The sequence below is a fragment of the Phalacrocorax aristotelis genome, chromosome 16 (genome assembly GCF_949628215.1).
Source record: "Phalacrocorax aristotelis chromosome 16, bGulAri2.1, whole genome shotgun sequence".
In the NCBI taxonomy this organism is placed as follows: Eukaryota; Metazoa; Chordata; class Aves; order Suliformes; family Phalacrocoracidae; genus Phalacrocorax; species Phalacrocorax aristotelis.
The window spans coordinates 5,182,132-5,199,896 of record NC_134291.1 but is presented as its reverse complement, the minus strand read 5'-3'; the positions used below and the strand labels follow the sequence as shown (position 1 = coordinate 5,199,896).

General features: G+C 46.8%; 2 protein-coding genes across 3 annotated transcripts in view; one reads left to right on the top strand and one right to left on the bottom strand.

Moving 5' to 3' along the window:
- The window catches only part of CCDC57 (coiled-coil domain containing 57), a 57,211-nt gene extending 55,276 nt beyond the window's left edge, over window positions 1–1,935 (bottom strand). The window contains exons 1-2 of the mRNA XM_075111679.1: window positions 1,899–1,935; window positions 907–1,021 (exon numbers count right to left, since the gene is read on the bottom strand). Of these exons, the coding sequence (XP_074967780.1) occupies window positions 907–1,021; window positions 1,899–1,935 (152 nt within the window). The remainder of the gene's footprint in view (window positions 1–906; window positions 1,022–1,898) is intronic.
- SLC16A3 (solute carrier family 16 member 3) lies at window positions 104–13,503 on the top strand. Of its 2 annotated transcripts, none has more exons than XM_075111321.1 (5): window positions 104–243; window positions 7,976–8,217; window positions 8,707–8,850; window positions 9,232–9,999; window positions 11,321–13,503. In XM_075111321.1, exons 2-5 carry the CDS (start codon window positions 7,995–7,997, stop codon window positions 11,605–11,607), a joined length of 1,422 nt encoding a protein of 473 aa, XP_074967422.1. In that variant the 5' UTR covers window positions 104–243; window positions 7,976–7,994; the 3' UTR covers window positions 11,608–13,503. The 2 variants fall into 2 exon arrangements, with proteins under 2 accessions (XP_074967422.1, XP_074967424.1); XM_075111323.1 differs by lacking the exon at window positions 104–243 and adding an exon at window positions 2,936–3,026.
- Window positions 13,504–17,765: the final 4,262 nt, after the last annotated feature.

The window sequence follows — 17,765 nt, the reverse complement described above, 5'->3', positions numbered from 1 at the left end:
GGCCGGACCACACGCGGCCGGGCTGCCCCTGCGCGGGTGAACCTGTAGCGGCGGGAAGGAGTCGGGTGGGCGGCGCTAGGACCCGGGGTGCCCCCGCTCCGGCGTGGGAGGGGCGAGCGGCCGCCGACCTGCCGCGCTCGGCAGCCGGCGGGAGGCAGAGGGGCCGGGGCGGGTCCCTCCGAGGTGGGCAGCAGTCCGGCGCCACACGGGCATCCTCAGGCTGAGGCGCGGGACGTGACTCAGGTACCGAGGCGGAGCCGGCGTGCGTGATGCTGCGGAGCGCTTGGCTGGCGCACGGGGGCGACCGCCTTGGGGGCGCGGGGAGGGGTCCGGAGCCGGGTGAGCCCACTCCGGAGCGGCAGGCAGGCCGAGGGCGCATCTCTGCGAGGGTGGAGCGCGGCCGGAGCTTTGGGCGAGCGCGGCGCGGGCGGCGCGGCTTCATCCCTCGCCCAGAGGCTGCGGGAAGGCGCCGGTGGGGCGGTGGGCACGGCGCGGACCGTCCTCGCCCCCCTGGGCGCCACCTCGCCTGGGACGGGGGGGCGCCCCCCCTCCGACCTCCCCGTGCGTGGGACTAGGGGTTCCTCGGGCAGGCGGCGGTGCGGTGCGGGTCGCCCAGCGTTCCCGCCGCCGTCGGCCTGACAGCGCTGTCCGGGCGCCGAGCGGTGCTGGCGACCGAGCCCGCGGCCCCGGCCGCTGTCAGAGAGCGCTGCCCCCCGGCTTCCCCCTTTGGCGGCCGGGTCACGGCGAGGCGCGCGGTGCCGCCGGCCCCAGCGCACGGACCGCGCCTCCCCGCCGGCTCCTGAGGCGCTTTGTTCTCGCCATCGCTGGCCGCGGACCGGTACCGGGCGGCCAGGGTCTCCGCGCCAGCCCGCGCCGTCCCTCCGCGGTCCCTCCGCGGCTGCTCACCTTTCCTTTCGGTGTGGAGCCCCGGGGGGAAGGGGGGGAGATGGCGGAGTCTCCTTTGTCACGGCGGTGACAGATCCGCCAAAGCGAGGGACGCGCGGGCCGAGGGACCGTCCCCCTCATGAGGAGATGGCCGCAGCCCCGGGCGTGACCTCTCCGTTACTCGGTTCTGCGAGCGCTCGGAGGAGCGTGAGGCGCTCGGAGGACGCGGGGCGGCCGCCTCCCGAGGCCGGGTGAGCATCGGCAGCGGCCCGAGGGCTGCGGCGGAGCCGTCCGTGCGGCGGGGGTACGTGCCGGCCGCCGCCGCCACCATTGTTCTGCCGACCCCCGCTCCTCCCCCGCGGGCGGGCGGGCCGCCGCAGCCCCTCCGCGCCTGCTGGGCGGGAGCCTTGCGTGCTGCCGCCGCCGGTGGTCCTCGCGGAGAGGTCCCGGCTCTAAACGGCTCTGTGGAGAGAAGGAGAAGCGCACGGAGGGCGGGTTGGATGGCCGCGGCACAACTTCCCCACGCGCGCAGACCGTTAGCACCGGTTGAGGAAACGCGGTCTCGGTCGGCGAGTTTGAGTGCTTTTTGGGTAAAGCAGTTGGAAAACCGTTTAGTTTAGGATGTCGGAGAGTGAAGTCATGTATGGTTTCACAATGTTTGCTCCACAGGGAGCGGTAGTTTGTTTAGGTGTGGCAGTCAGCAGTTTAAAAATGTAGAGCAGACTCTGTTAGCACAGCTCACCTGTTGTGGTTCCGTTGGGAGTATAACTCAAGGTAAATTATAAAAATATTAAGGTGACATCTTAAATTGTGGCCGAAGTGGGAATTCACGCATCTCCATGTATGACACCCTGTTGCGCAGCTGCACCGTCCAAAGTGGTTGTGTAAAATGACGCCTCTTCACCAGACGATCCTTCCCGCGCTGTTCAGCCGCGTGTGCTAACCTAGCTTGAGATACGAGCACGTTAGGTATTGGGGTTGTTCCATGGTGTTCCACGAAAATAAGCACGTACGTCCAGCTGGTGACAGGACTGGACCCTTAATAGGCATCTATCTAGCTCTGTCACTTTCTCGCTTTATACTAGACAAAATAAGGACGCTTCTCTACTATAAACAATTGGCAAGAATTTGTGTTTTTTCTAAAAGCTCCGACAGGTTGCAAAGCCACCATAGCTGCAGGGATGAAATTCATTTTCATGATACACGAAGAATGAATTGTAAATACTCAGCCGAAGTTGGGATTCTGCAGCTTCTATTTTTGAAAGCACACGGAAAGCAGCCAGATAATTCAAGTGCAGCGGAAGGCATGTTTGTCACTTCTGTGCAGGCAGAAAGGGCACATGCTGTCTGGTCTTACGGTGCCGCTGTGATGCTGACATTAATGCACTTAGGGTGATGGATGTTGGTAAAAAAAAACCCATAGGCTTTAGAAAAATAAGTCCGCTTCTCCAGAAACTGGGCATTTGATATGGAGACAATAACTAGGGATGTTGACAATGCCATTGTTGCAGAGCTAGTCTCTTTGTTTCAAAGGTGGTACCTGAGAAGGCTGAACTGTTAGTTACTGTTGTCGTTAAAGAAAATATTCATGCAAGTATCTATCTCAAGATTAAAAGAGCTGTTTCCTTCTTCTTAAGAAGAAAGCCACATTAATAATACTTCTTTAAATGTGATGTTAGTATGCAGATCTGTGGCTTATTCTTTTGCTTATGGCCCAGCGTAAGTTAGGGGTACTTGTTGGTAACGTGCTCATTAAGGAAAATTAAATAACCCAAAGAAACCAAAAGGATAATATTATCTGATTTTGCAGACTATATTATATCTAGAATATACATATTCTCTATATATATTCTATATAATATATAAATAGAATATACTATATGTATATTTTATATATATAGAACAGGGTTCTAACATTTTCATTATATAAATAATTAAAAAAAAGCACAATTGACCCTGCGGAGCACTTTACCCAGATGATAGAATCTCCATGGGTTAGTATTATTTGCTACACATAAAACTGCTGCATGAATTTACTGTGTCATTGCAGTCTGCCAGCAACTTGGGATGTACATTACTGTGCTGAAGCAGTGGACACTGAAATGGTCGGAGGCTAAGTGGGGACTGGAGGCTGATAAATAGTAAGTGCTGGTATGGAACATCACCTACAGCGACTGCCAGCACAGAGTTACCGTGTGGTTTATCCGACGAGTTGTGAGAGAGAGATGAGAGAATGGTGAAAGCTGGCAAACACTTAAGTAAGGCAGATGCAGCAGAACTGCAAAACAATCTCTGATAAAAGAGAGGAGGCCAAACTGGGAGAGTGAAAGTCACTGCGGGGCTTCGTGGGGAGGACAGGAGGTCAGGGCAGGCATCGGTAACAATTTTGTAGGAAACAGGAGCTTGCAGCAGCCTTTGGAAAGGAATGTATAATTCAGTTGGCTGGTACTGAAGCAGGTAAGCCACAAGGAATGCACTGCTGTGTCATACCAGTGGCCCATCAAAATGGCTTTTACAAAGTACCTAAGAATGGGTTTTAGTAAATAAAATTAGAATTAAAGATACATGCATTAGTGCTTTGGAGCATCAGGAAAGAGTTAAAGTCATGTGGAGTAGGCAGATGTCAGTGATGTCTGTGCAAAGGGTAGTTGTTTTATATGTAGAGGGCTGTCATTAGGGCCTGGAGGATATGAAAATAAAATTATTTTTGCAGGGGTCACTTCGTGCAAAATTTCAGTAGAGTTGGTTAGTCTTAGGATTCGCCACTCAAATCCCAGGATAACATACATCTTTTGTTTCGTCTGCTTAGATTTTAGTACCCTTGGGCAAATGCAGGAGGTTTATGACTCCTATTAACACAGTATTGAGCGGTCTGTGCTTTTCAGCATGCCCATCCTCCCAACCCCCCGCGAAGAGCGAATCATTATTCTCTTCGTCCCCCAGATAAGAAACTGAAGGAGTGTCCCTGCGTTGCCGAGCTTAGACTGTCTTCCTCATTTTGAAATTGTACAGTTCTCAGCCCAGTGGGGATCCAGACTGAGTTCCAGTCTGAACTGGGTTCCCTATGTGGAAGTTCATGTTTTGTTTTGGATAAACATTATTTCTCTCTTAGGAATTCAAGGTTGTGTAGATTTCTGCCATAGTTAAAACGAATTAATTCAGGGGAAGTTCTCAAGCTTCCCCTGTGGATGGCCTATGTATTCATAAATGTCCTTCATACCCATGCTGCTGACCACAAAGCTCTGCTACCTGGCCAATAAGGGTAACTGGTATTAGATTCTTGCCCTTCCTAGCTGCTCCTTTGCATAATACCAGTGCTCTCCCTGTACGTACATGGCAACATCACGCCAAACGCACCACCCGCGATGCTACCCGCAACCACCTAATATTTCCTCCTAACTGATCCTGTATTAGTTTCCATGGCAACAGGAAGATAATCTCAGGAGCATGAAACCCTGCAGATTTAACTACATGTGCTCCCTTTGTTTTACACATTACCAAAGCAAGAACCCACTCGTGATAGGAGGAGCCTGGAATAAATATTGACAATACTACCACGTCTGTTATGGTGATACGGAAACTGAGCTGCGTAATCCTTTACCTCGAAATGGGGCTGAGCTAGCAAAAGTGGAAAGCAAAGCAAACTGTTGCAATAGTTATGCAGTAGCCCCCCGTCTGAGCAGTCTGCGGCAGTGTCCCAGCACCGGAGTGAAATTTAAAGTGAAATTTTGACTGTGCAAGGCAACCGCAAGCCCACCTCTTCCGAGCTAACCCTAGTTTGAGCACTTGGCACAGCACCTCCCTGCTACTTCCTTCCGACTTCTTAAGGCGGTGATCACAGCCTAGTCTGGTAAGGCACGCCACACTGGGAGGAAGAGCACCTTCGGCTGTGCTTGCGGAGACAGGGTTCATTTGTTCTGGTTAATGGGGTTTTAATTCTGGTGCATTAATGTGAAGTACTGGTGGACTAAACCAGATGAACAAGGTTGATGCATGGGTGTTTGCGTATGGCGCGCAATCTCAAACGAATGGCATTTGAAGGTCTGGTTGATGGTGGTTTTTAGCCCAATGTGGTAACAGACGTGACGTAAAAGAAGAGTAAACGGATGTTGCAGCTTCCCCATAGCCTTATTTTCATGAAACGCTGGGAGTAGGCCCGCTTCCCCCACCCCTCGAGCCCAGCCCTTTCATCGGACGGTTCCTCTTGGGGCACGCAAGGCGGGCGAGCCCCGTAGTGGGGCCGAAAGGCGTCTCAGGGGCTGCCGCTGCGCCGGGCGAGGGAGGGGTCCGCGGGGGTCTGCGGCCATTTCCACCTCCCCCGGGCCCGCCGGGCGCGCGCGGCGGGCAGCGCGCGGGGCGGGCAGCGCGCGGGGCGGGCGCGCGGGGCCGCAGTGAGGGCCCCGCCCAGTCACGTCCCGCACGTCTCAGTGCGGCGGCTGGCAGCGCGCGCGCGCCGGGCTGAGGTGGCTCCCGCCGCCGCGCGTCACGGTGGCAGGGTCAGGCGGGGCCGCGGCGAGCGGGCCCTGCCCCGAAGCGGGCCCCGCGCCGAACCGGGACCTGCCCGGGCTCGGTGCTCCGGCTGCCGCGTTAACTACCTGCCCCCGCGGAGAGGCTCGGCGGGGTCTCGCCGGTCTTTTCCGGAAGGAACGGGCCTGCTGCAAAGTAGCTTCTAGCGGCCCCTCACCTCCAGAGGCACCTGCCGCTGGCAGGGCCCGGGTGTAGTTCCCTGCCAGGCGCAGCGCTGCAGGGCTGCAGAGGTTGACCGTAGAGCACCTTCGCTCTGCACCCACTGACGGCGGCTGTCCCTGCCGGTGCGCAGGAGGAAGCACAGAGGCGAACGTTTCTTTTAGGGCTGGACATTCCTGTTCAGCGCTGTGTATGCAGCCTGGAGAAGCTGCTGATTGCTATTTTTCCAACAAGTCATGCTCATGCATTATTACTGATCTTGTGTTGCCACAGGATGGATAATATGAAAGAACAAAAATTACACAAGACTTCCCCGACCATTTTAAACATTCACTCCAAATGAAATGCTCTGTCTGGTAGTTCAGAAGTAGTGGGAGAGATGACTCCTCCTGCCCCCTGGACTCCTTCCATTTTACACCTTTTTCCCGTTCTTTATACACTTGAGCTGAGACACCTGAATCAGCATTTCCCCTGTGTTCATTACTATTACAGAGCTACCAGCGTCACAAGGGATTACACTTTGTGCACCTACTCTGTGCTGTCTGGTTATTGCTTTAGAAAAAATAACAACCCTTTTTTTGAAGAGTGCTTTGTTTGTATGATACAGGAGTTACTGTGAAGAACAGTTCTGAAGGGCAGACAGATCCCGGTGTCAGGAGGGTTGGCAGAGATGCGTCTGAAGAGTTTCATTTAGTGGCGCGAAGTCTGGTGCAGAAGTTGCCCAGCCAGGCAAGCTATGCATTTTTACACACTCTTACAGCAAGCAGCGAATCAGCCATCTGCTGTAGCAGGCACCTAGATGTCTACTTTTATTGGGCCATTCTGCTTCACTTCTTGTTTTAACCATTTTAGGTTCTAGTGGTATGGACTTAAGACAAATTGTTTTCTGTTTATGTTTCCAGAAAGCAAGAGGTGAAGCCAGTAGCATGAGGCGTACTGTCCTTGTACAGCCCAGGGTACTAGCACAGCTGTAGTCATGGCCAGGTTTATTTCTGCATCATGTATATAAAGTTGTTTCTTCCAAGAAGTGGGGGTGCTGGTCTAAATGCCATAGTAAGTACGTTCATCCAGGCCTAGTAACAACAGGCATTCGGTGCTCAGTTGTCTAGATGAGTCTACATCTACTGGATTGTCGTGCCATACATGGTCTGGGTCTGAAATGGAGCTGGGAGAACTACATGATTCCCAACACGCAACAATCCCCATGCAGGCCTCTACTTCTGAAAGCAGCTTTCTTTACTGATGAACACCACCTCTGATGTGCAACTGTGCTTGCAATCCTCTTCTAGGTACTATGGTGGAGAAACAGTGGCCCAACAGGAGTAATGAATTGCGTTTTAAAGAAACGGTCAACTTTTGTACGTGTAAGATTTCATGTGTAACTCATTTGAAGCTCGCTATAACTTTTTCAAGATGTCCGTAATACGCAGACCCTACAAAAAGCGAGCTGGGGTGATGCAGTACCTTCCTGCACTCTTCACATACAGGGACACTTTATCTGCCTTTTCAGTGTCTTTCCCCACCCCCCATCTCTCTCTCTTAAAACTTTGAAGTGTTACTGTCTAGTACATAACATTCTCACGAGAGATTTTATTTTTTACATGCAAAGGTGCTTGTGGCTGCATACAGAAGATGTGAAAGAAAAGACTCATAAAATAAAATACTAAAAAAATTTTACTGATAATGTAATAACACAACAATGGAAAGTATTTGCTTCAGACAGACAGTGACACTGAGCATTGCCGCAGTTACTAACTCCCACCATTCACAAAAACTGCCTGTGCAGATTTTCATTGCAGTTTAGCTTAGGTACTTATTTGATGCGTGAAAACTGATAGGTCATCAGAAGCTCAGAGGGATCTGTGTATCTTTTCGAGATATCAGTGCATCAGGGCTGTATTGCTGTCCTCAGGAGGGCACAAAAAAGCACGGGTGGCTTGTCTACTGTGGCACAGAATACTTGTGATGCAGCCAGATTTTGCATCCAGGTCTCTGAGGTGAATAGTCCAAGTGCTTCATATAACAAGGTCTTGTAACAAAAACCCCGCAGACATCAATGCAGTGGTTACTGCGTATTTGTGAAAGTCACATGCACCCCTGAACTGCTGTGATGGCTTCAGTTTTCCAATGAAACAGTGGTTTGGTTGAAATCCAGTTCTGACTTTGAGAGAGCTGTAAGGGGATGCTCATTTGAAACTCGGCTGTGTGCATCTCATTTTTATGTATTTTTTACAAGCTTTGTAAGGACTAAACCCGAGCAAGGAATAGCTAAAATTGCACCACATCTTCAAGATTTGTATTTAAGATTTGTATACAAGATTTGTATTTGACTATTTTGGTTAGATGATTTTGGTTAGATAATTGTCCCGGTGTCTCTAGACTCTAACTGCTTTTTATTTCTTAGGGAACACTTGAGCTTCATCATGGGAGCTGTAGTAGCTGATGATGGTCCATCCGGTGTTAAGGCCCCTGATGGAGGCTGGGGCTGGGCTGTCCTTTTTGGCTGTTTTATCATCACAGGATTCTCCTATGCCTTTCCTAAGGCAGTTAGTGTGTTCTTTAAAGAACTTATCCGGGAATTTGACATTGGATACAGTGACACTGCATGGATTTCCTCCATTCTCTTGGCCATGCTCTATGGAACAGGTAGGTAATTCTGTTTTTGACACAGTATTGCATCATACAATGATGTTTGTAAATCATACAGCCATTTACAGCATGAATCATTATTGCATATCATTACTTGTGTGCAAGTAAGGCATTCCAAAGAGTAATTACTGTTAATCACATAAATCCAAAAGTTATTTAAGCACATTCAGCTTGCATATAAAATTAAATCTCTGTAACTCAGTAGCTACCAAAGACGATGAAAAATTGCATGGCACTCTGAAGACGAAAAAGACTTAAGTATTTGACTATAGAGGGAAGAAGGCTTTTCTAGATTGGCCTGACAGTATAGACGAAGCATGGAAAGAACCATAGGATCATTCAGGTTGGAAAAGACCTTTAAAATCATCCAACCGCTAACCTGCCAACTGTAACACTGCCAAATCCACCAAAGAACTGCAAACTGACCTAACATCGATTGCAAAAATTGGTTTATCTTAGTGACTGTAACTTGCTCTTCTTGCCTAGGTCCACTCTGTAGCGTGTGTGTCAACCGCTTCGGCTGTCGCCCTGTCATGCTGGTGGGGGGGCTTTTTGCCTCAGTGGGGATGGTGATAGCCTCCTTCTGCACGAGCATCATTCAGATCTACCTAACTGCAGGTGTGATCACTGGTAAGTTGTGCGCATGGTTGAAAATGAGGTAGCTGACATCTTAGCTTTAGGCTGCAGTGTAAGTGACAAATATCTGAATCATCAGGATCATCCAAATGGGCTTTTATAAAGATGGCAGATGAATGTGGAATTAAGCTGTCATTTATTTTTTTATGAAAGTTAGTTTTTCTGGTCTGTTTAGTAGCCACTGCTGTAATCGGTGAAGTGTAACCATAGAGTACAAGAATATTATAGAGGTGGAATGGTTTTACAATTGTTATCTTAGAATTCTTCTGTCCATTTGAAATAAAATTCTTAAGTCATGAATCAGGAAAACCGTTTAGATTTTTTTAACAGTGATATTGTAGGTCAGTATTAATTTTTATGCACCCTCTGTTACAGGTTTGGGTCTGGCACTGAACTTCCAGCCTTCACTCATCATGTTAAACCGTTACTTTGACAAACGCCGGCCCTTGGCCAACGGGCTGTCCGCTGCTGGGAGCCCGGTGTTCCTCTGTGCTCTCTCGCCGTTGGGGCAGATACTACAACATGAGTATGGTTGGAGAGGAGGATTCCTTATACTGGGTGGGATGCTGCTCAACTGCTGTGTGTGTGGAGCGTTAATGAGACCTTTGGAGCCACCCAAAAAGTCCGACGCTCCCAAAGAACCAGCTGAGAAGAAAGTGAAGAAAAAACTTCTGGATTTCAGTGTGTTTAAAGATGGTGGTTTTGTAATCTACACGCTGGCAGCATCTATCATGGTGCTTGGCCTCTTTGTGCCCCCAGTTTTCGTTGTGAGTTATGCCAAGGATTTAGGGTATCGTGACACCACAGCAGCTTTTCTGCTGACTATTCTGGGACTCATTGATATCTTTGCTCGGCCTGTTTGTGGAATGGTAGCTGGTCTTAAGTGGGTTAGACCACGCTGTGTCTACCTCTTCAGTTTTGCTATGATTTTCAATGGCTTTACAGATCTCATGGGTTCTATGTCTGTTGATTATGGTGGCCTGGTGGTCTTCTGCATTTTCTTTGGCATTTCTTATGGAATGGTAGGTGCTCTTCAGTTTGAAGTCCTCATGGCTATCGTTGGTACTCAGAAGTTTTCCAGTGCTATCGGTTTGGTGCTCCTGGCAGAAGCTATGGCTGTTCTAATTGGCCCACCATCAGCGGGTTAGTATTCCCTTTAGTTCAGAATTCAAAATCATTTGCATTGCGGCTGTTTACACTAATTGTACGATAAGGGAGCAGAGAAAAAGACAACACGAGTCACTCAAGAAGTCCATGTTGTGCTCATGTTGCACATGCTTCAGTGACTTTCTGCGGTTACAACCTGAAATAGTCCAAGATGGGGTGGGATGAATCCTTCTTGGCCCTTATTTCAGGATTGGTTGAATTGCCATCGGAGATGCTGCTCTTTCTCCACTGAAAGCTTACGCTGGGCCTCTTATAAGTAGATGGCCAATATTGCATGAGATGAGTTTCATACACACAGTGAATAACTTTTGTGAAGTTCAGACCTCTTTGGAGTTGGGATTCAGAATATGAAACCTGTTAATTTTCTTTGGAAAGTACTGGGATAGATTCTCTATGCCCATGGTAGATTTGGAGGAGGAAATAAAACATCAGGAGGAAAAAAAGATCTTGCAAGGAAGACTATGAAACTGGACTGTTTTAAGGAAGGTAGACTGCTTCTGTTGCAAGTGTCTCACAACCCACGAATAAGGGGACATGACAAAATATTCAAATTCATTAATTTGAATCCAACATTGCAAATTAGTTACTAATCAGAGAACATAAATTTTACAGACCCTTAAATGAAAAAAAAAAACAACCAATCAAAACCCACCAGTTCACTGCCATAAAACATGTACTGTTTATGCCAGACAGTAAAACCCATCAAGTATCTTTATTGTGACAGAACCCCTCATGGAAAAACACGTACTATGCACCACTTCTCTGGTCTTCAGGTTTGGAGAGGTGCTTCCTTCACATCCCCACTCCTGTGATTCCTGTGAAAATTCAACTGGACTAAGGCATCACAATCAGCCAGTTACTCCAGACCAACTCTTAAATAAGATTTGCATTTTAAGCAGACAGTGCACTGCCTGTGTAGGAAAGGAAATGAGATTGGGAGCGAGAGGAAGCCGATGGTACAGATCCCGGACAGAGATGCACACATTTTGATCCCAAACACTTGGCACTTGTCCCGTCTCTTGCACATGAAGGCTAGGCTGGTTCTATTCCAGTTGAATTGCACGACTCTGCGTGCGCAGGGGAGTGCGTGTTCTGGGATGTGACATAGTGTCAGTGAATGTTAAACTGAGCAGAAATAATTGAGAAGTATTTTGTTATAAAATGCTATTTAAAAAAACTTGCTTAGATAGCCGTGGTACTTCTAGACAGGAGTCATTTAAATATTTTGAAAAAGCAGACAAAATTTTGCGGCAAGATAATCGCTTTTGTTAATTACCCGGAATGTTGTCTTTTTCAGGAAAACTCTTGGACGCAACAGGGAGGTACATGTTTGTTTTTATTACTGCTGGAATTGAAGTGACCACCTCAGCACTCGTATTGGCCATGGGAAATTTCTTTTGCATTAAGAAAAGACCCGAAGAACCACATACAAAAGAAGAAGCAGCAGAAAGAGAGGAATTAAACAAATGTGAAGACAAAACTCCTGAAGATGCCAAGGTGGACTCTATTGAAGTGGAGCAGTTTCTGAAAGATGAGCCTGAAAAAAATGGCGAAGTTGTAACTAACCCAGAAACGTGTGTGTGAGCATGATGGGAAACCCACAAAGCGTGTAGAAAAGAAAGATTTTAAACACTATTTATTTTAGAAATAGAACTAGTTTAGGGCTGGGCCATCTGCTTTATTAACTGGAGGCCGGTCAGCTCATCAGGTCTCTCTGGGAGCTGATTACCTAGACAACCTTTTATCGGAAAATTAGCTTTATCAGTAAAAGGTGGAGCATTGTGGTTATACTTTTTATGTAAACTAAAAAGCTTTTATAAACACAAGTAGAGTCTTGCTATGCATCACCAGAAACTGCTCACTTGGAAGAGATATAGGAAGATATATTTTAAGAAAACTGGAACTATATTGATGTGTTCAGACAGTATTGGTGAAATCGCTGTGTTGTGTGGCTAAATATAACTTCCCTTTCTGTGTTCTTTGTGAAGGGGAGAGAGTTTGAGATGGAGGAGAATCTCAGGAACTTAAAGGTCTCCATTAGGGTTTTGATTTTTTTTCTTTTTTAGATTTTTAGATTAGTTGGCTCAGCCCTAATTTAATTTTGATAATATCTGTTACTTTTGATTTATGTAAATGTATTTCTGAGTTTTGTCTAAACCTGTTATCTTTGCAATTATCCTCGGGAAATACTGTACGTGGAAAGGCACGCTGCAGATACTGTCCTCAGCAGATCACACACGTGGTATTCCGAGGTAGTTCTAAAAGAAAATAAAAATGAGCAGAATCGATCCTGCCAGACCGTAAGCAAACAACGTTAGCCTACGTTTACATACTCGGTTTTCAGAACAGTTGCCCTGCAGTGCTGAAAAATGTTACCAGTAACACAGAGAAGACGGACATTTGGTTTAGTAGAATCTTCTGAAGGAGTGTCCATTTTGTAGATAAATGAAACCGCAAGTTTCCGGATGACCTATAAATAGAGCGGGTGGACTTAGGGAAGGGACTGGACTGTTTGGAAACACGTTAGCCATCTTTAAAATGCAATCCTAGCAACGTAGGAGAGTCTGAACATGTTTATTTTGTCTATTTTTTCATTTACCCCACTCCCCTGTCATTTTGCTTAATCTATGGAAGGTCAAGGTGCCATTCTTGCTGGTTGAGGAAACATGGCCAAACTGGTGATCGTATTTACGACAGCAGCGCATCAGGACCAGTCAAGAATGGGGTCGGCTCTGCTACTCGTGGCACAAACAGCACGGGGAGTCTCTGGCCAGTCTTTAAATCTTCTCTGACATTAGTACGGGGGAAGGAGAAGAAACAGAAACGGATCAGACGAGGCAGTGACATAACATTTGAAGCAACATGGAAAGGGAAAAGATGCGTTGTGAGGACACTGAATAGAAAAGGTAAAAGGAAGGCATTCTATATACTGGGGATTTTTGTTCCACCCAAACACATTGGAGAAATGTGATCTTTGATACAAAATCATGCTACTGCAACCCACCTTTCAGATGTTTATCAAAAGCTCTCTAGTCTTTGCGACTGCAGAAATAATCTTCAAAACAGACTAATTGTAACAGATTCAGTTTTGTTGTTGGTTGAAAGGAATATTGGCTTTCTGGTGCCAAACGTGTTCCGCTTAATAACTGAAAACTAAAAAACCCTAATCCCTTAAAACCCTGTGTCCCTTTAAAAAATGACATCATTAGTTGTTTCACACTCAACCATTTTAACAGAAACATACAGTATATCTGACAAAGTGCCAAAACCGTGAAGCATTCCCTAATGGAACTATCTCAGATACCAGTTTCCATTCTGGCGGTTTCTTCAGAATGGTTTTGCATTGTGAGGACAACCTTGCACAGAAATTAAAAAGTTAGGATCATTGACCTTTTTTGTTTCTGGTTTTGGGTTTTTTTTTTTGAGTGATTTTGAAAAGAAATGGATGCTGCACTGAATAAACTTTATTTTTATATCGCATAGAGTGCGTTACTTTAAAACCTTTTACTAATTTAGTGGCAGGAATTGCACTGGCATGTCCTAGTTATAAGAACTTAGGCACTGAAAGTTTGCTAAAGACTAAATCGGTACGCGGAACACAACACCGCTAGCTCCTGAATGCCGCCGTATGAAAGGGCGAGAGCAAAACGGAATCCACAGAGCAGTCTGTGATATCCCTGGAGGCTGCTTCAGATGGTACGTGAAGGCCTGATATAGCTTTCAGACTGGAGTTCCCTCTTCTGTTTCAAAAAGCAAAACCTAGAAACCTCCCTAAAGGTGAATTCGGATTCTCAAATAGCCATTTTTGTCTTCCTGTGGGTTTTAATCACCAGATTTCTTTGCTAGATAACGCTATACTGTCACCACAGAAACTAAATGGTTATTCCTTTGACCCCAGGTTTTGGCACAATTTTAAGTTCCCTTCCATGCTGCAAACTGTCTCGACTGTAACATCTTGAAAATTTGGGCCTATCGTACTGACTTCCCAGCCTGTGTTTCATTTTCTGTACCTAACACCTTTACGGTTAAGCTGGAAACAAGAAGTGTTACGTTACAATTTCATGTGATTGGGTCAGAAGAGGAAGTTATTAAGAGAAACACATTTCAACAAGACACCATAAATAATTTATAAAGTAAATCTAGTGTTCACAGAGAGCGCCTCGTTGGCCGTACATCCTTGACTCAAAGACGAACTACTCTGAGCGGGACTGTGAGTGCTCCCGGGCTATTTTGAGCATGGACCTAGCCATGGATGGCAGTGTTTGTGAGAGCAGGAGACGCGTCCTGCAGGAGAGGTCAAGTCACAGGACTCTTTTATCAACTGTGAGAAATAAGGGTTGGAATTTAATTTGCTAAGCAGTTTCACACAGGCTATAAAAACTTTTACTGTTTCCACTATTTACAAGAAGCACCAACACACAGATGCGAAACTCGCAACGCAGATCTCTTGGCAACATCAGAACTGGCAGGCTCAGGAGTACTTCTGAGTTGTGGAGCCAGTTCCCCTCCCCGCTTCCGTTCTGCCCCATTCGGGTGACAGCCAGGCGTGTGCCAGCCCGCCAGGCCTCCTTCCGCTCGGCCGCCTTTATTTCCTTGGAAAGAGGCTGACTGCGCTGTGGGCAGGAAAGCTCCGCGTGTGCCAGATCCCCAGCCTGGGCAGCTGCGGGCCGGCGTGCTGGGCTGTGCCGAGCCGCGTACCCCGCTGCTCTTACGGCCACGGCCCCAAAGCTCCTGGTCCGCACACCTCCCGCCTTCCTGCCCCAGGGTGTTAAAAAACAAGCAAGCAGCGAGTCCTTAGGTTCCCAGCGCTGTGCTAGAACACCAGCCAGGAACTGCTACATGTAGGAGGAGCGGATTGTATTGGAACCCCTTCTCTGGGCACGACTAGCCTGGCTCCTTATTGATTCAACTCCACTTACTGTAAATTCACAAGGAATTGCTGTTAAACCCCTCCAGGTATTTTCCTACAGTATTTCTTTAATCTCAGCACCACTGAGACCACCGTACAAGCAGTTTGCGAGATGTGCTTTTTCATATATTTTGAGGAAACACGTGGTCGGAGTCATAACGCATTGCTAAAGAGGCACTGCCCAGGGATGTGAGCAGAACAGCTCATCAACCTTCACCTGGTTAAAATCTTGTGATTTGAAAAAAGAAAAGGGAAGAAAAGGGAAGAAAAGGGGAAAGGGAAGGGAAGGCAGGTAATTATACAGCTGAATTGCCAAGCGGCCCGAAGTCAACGTTATAATGTGCTCTTGCATCATACACTCTTGGAACAAATGTAATTTCTTTAGACGCATAGTTCCTGAATCTATTTAAGGCTGTGAGAGAAACAATTAAAAAACACAGGTGCAAGAAAGCCAAGTATAATACTATAAAACAGTTGAAAGATAGCTTTCATAGATTATTTCTCTGAAGCTTTTAGTATGCAGGCTAGCATAATTTTTAAAGCTTCTTAGAGATCTTTATACTTTCTATAAATTGTGCACTATAGGATTTATGGTTAAAATATTGTATGTTTGATCATGTAACGGATCTTAGGCCCTTGATTTCCTAATGCAGGGAGAGGGTGTATGTATAAATGCCTGTAAGACACAGAGAATATATAGAGGTGTATATGTGTGTGCATATATATATACTTATCAACCGATAAATAGTATATCAACCTATAGTGAACACGCAAAATCCCCACTAGAGACGAGACAGTTTGCCTGTTTGCTAGACAGTGAGCAACGCAGAGTTAAAACTATTTTCTTCTTCCTCCTATACAAAGAAAAGTTTACTGATTTAAAATTTCTAAGCAAAATATCTCGTAGCTATTTGGAGCCTGGAAGATCTCAGTGGAACTAAAAATCTGAAAGCCATGCAGCTACCTCTTTAAAATCACCATCTCTAGGTTTTATTTTTCTCCAGTCCTTAAGTACATTATAGCAAGTCTGTAGCAGTACCTGCGGCTGCAGCAGGTAGCTCCCTCAAGCTGAGGCCTGAGGCGGTGGGAAGGTACGGGGTGAAGGACTGGGCAGACCTTGCGCTTGTTAAAGTTAAACCCCATCCAAAGAAAGGAGGTGTGTTAGACACTGTGAGATCATTCTCTAAAAAGAAATGACAACGTGCCCCTAACCGAGCAATCGGACTTCAGAGTGGAAATCCAGCATACCCGCCCGCACGCACCTTTGTTGCGCCGCAGAGAAAAGCTCCGGAGCAGTGGGCGATCGCAGCCAGGGGACTCCGGGGGAACAAAAACTACACGTTACTGTGGGAAGTAGCGACCTGTGTCTGTGCCAGTGTCTCCACCACACCTGTCTTTAGGATTACGGGAGTCCACTTCAGTTTTGTGCAAGTGAGATGACTTCTTGTTTCTTGTTAATGCACTTTAATGTGATGTGTACATTTATATTTAGAATTTTTTTTATGCTTTTCTAGTAAACTGTTGCAAATATAGCGAATAAATATTTATTTGGTTGTCAAAACCTGTGAGAAAATAAGCTCAGAAAAAATAACTTTAATACCCCGATTTGGAAATTGGGCTTCATTTGCACATGCTCCAATAGCTGTACAGAAGCAGGGAGCTTACGGAGAAGAAAGTAAGAGGCGACGCTGAGCTGGGAGGCGAGGGGACTGCTTCTGCCATGACTCATAGTTTCGCCAATTCCAAAAAGGAAATGGGCTCCTGCTGTAAATGATCCTGGAGACTATTTTAAAGCATCAACTAATTTAAAATAGCTATTAATTTTGTGGTGCTCCACGTAGAAATTATTGTTCTTGTCATCTGAAGAGTGCTCCGGGTCTTGTTTGCAGGTAAAGTTTTATGAACTGCTATGACGTATAAAGCCCCAAATATTTTGAGTGCTGACCTGCCAGCAAGCTGTCGTTATCGTCAAGCGATGCTCTTTAGAAGTTTGAAAGTCCTAAGAAAACACAGTTTAAGAATACATTTATGGTGGGGTTTTTTTGGATCCTGTTTCTTGGATCCCCAGTTTCGACTGGCTCCCCAAGGTACAGTCTCAGGGCTACATCCAAGGGAATCAAAATTACAGCCTCTTCAGTGTAACAAGAGCTACGTTTTGCTACTTAGAAGGCTCACGCCTATTTGTGCCTAAGTCTCTCTGCTGAGAACTTTTGAAGAAATATCTCTAAGCTCAGCTTCCAAAGTTTCTCTGTATATTTAAGCTGAAAAGATCATAGGTCTAGTTTACAGAAAACCCCATGTTGGAACAAACATGATTATCTTTTTTATGCTGGTGTAGTTAAATTGGTAAGACTTAAGGTGTATCAAATGCTTTGCTACCCCGCTGGCCAGATCAAGCCATACACTGCTACAGGAGCGATGGTTACAGCATGGACTGAAATGACAGTTTCTTAGCGTGCAGTCAGCACATCCTTGTGACACAAACCCAGAGAGTTTATCTTTGCCTCTGGTTTGCCTCTGGAGTCTGAAAGAGAGGAGTCAGGCCATTCGCTGTGGAGGAGAACGGGCATGACCCGAGTTGCGTGGCTGCCGTCCTGCTGCCGGACCTGTCGAAGGAAGGGGACGCGCCAATATTTGAAGAGTAAACAACTTTGACAAAGGCAGAGGCGCTGCACCTGAGCAGCAATGGCTTGGGAATATATTATCTTAGCAGCCTTCTCAATGCTTCTGGAATAGAGCTCATCTCCGCGCCAGCAGGAAAAAGGCACATCTACTGCAGAAGTCAGGGCTCTTACAAGCTCCTTGCTAGCGAGTCTGCGAGACCGGCAGGCCT

What these genes read in the sequence shown, in the direction of transcription:
- SLC16A3 (XM_075111321.1), top strand. Translation starts at nt 7,995, where the DNA reads ATGGGAGCTGTAGTAGCTGATGATGGTCCATCCGGTGTTAAGGCCCCT. An exon ending in GGCCATGCTCTATGGAACAG is followed by an intron (nt 8,218 to 8,706) that starts GTAGGTAATTCT and finishes CTTCTTGCCTAG; the next exon opens with GTCCACTCTGTAGCGTGTGT. An exon ending in AACTGCAGGTGTGATCACTG is followed by an intron (nt 8,851 to 9,231) that starts GTAAGTTGTGCG and finishes CCTCTGTTACAG; the next exon opens with GTTTGGGTCTGGCACTGAAC.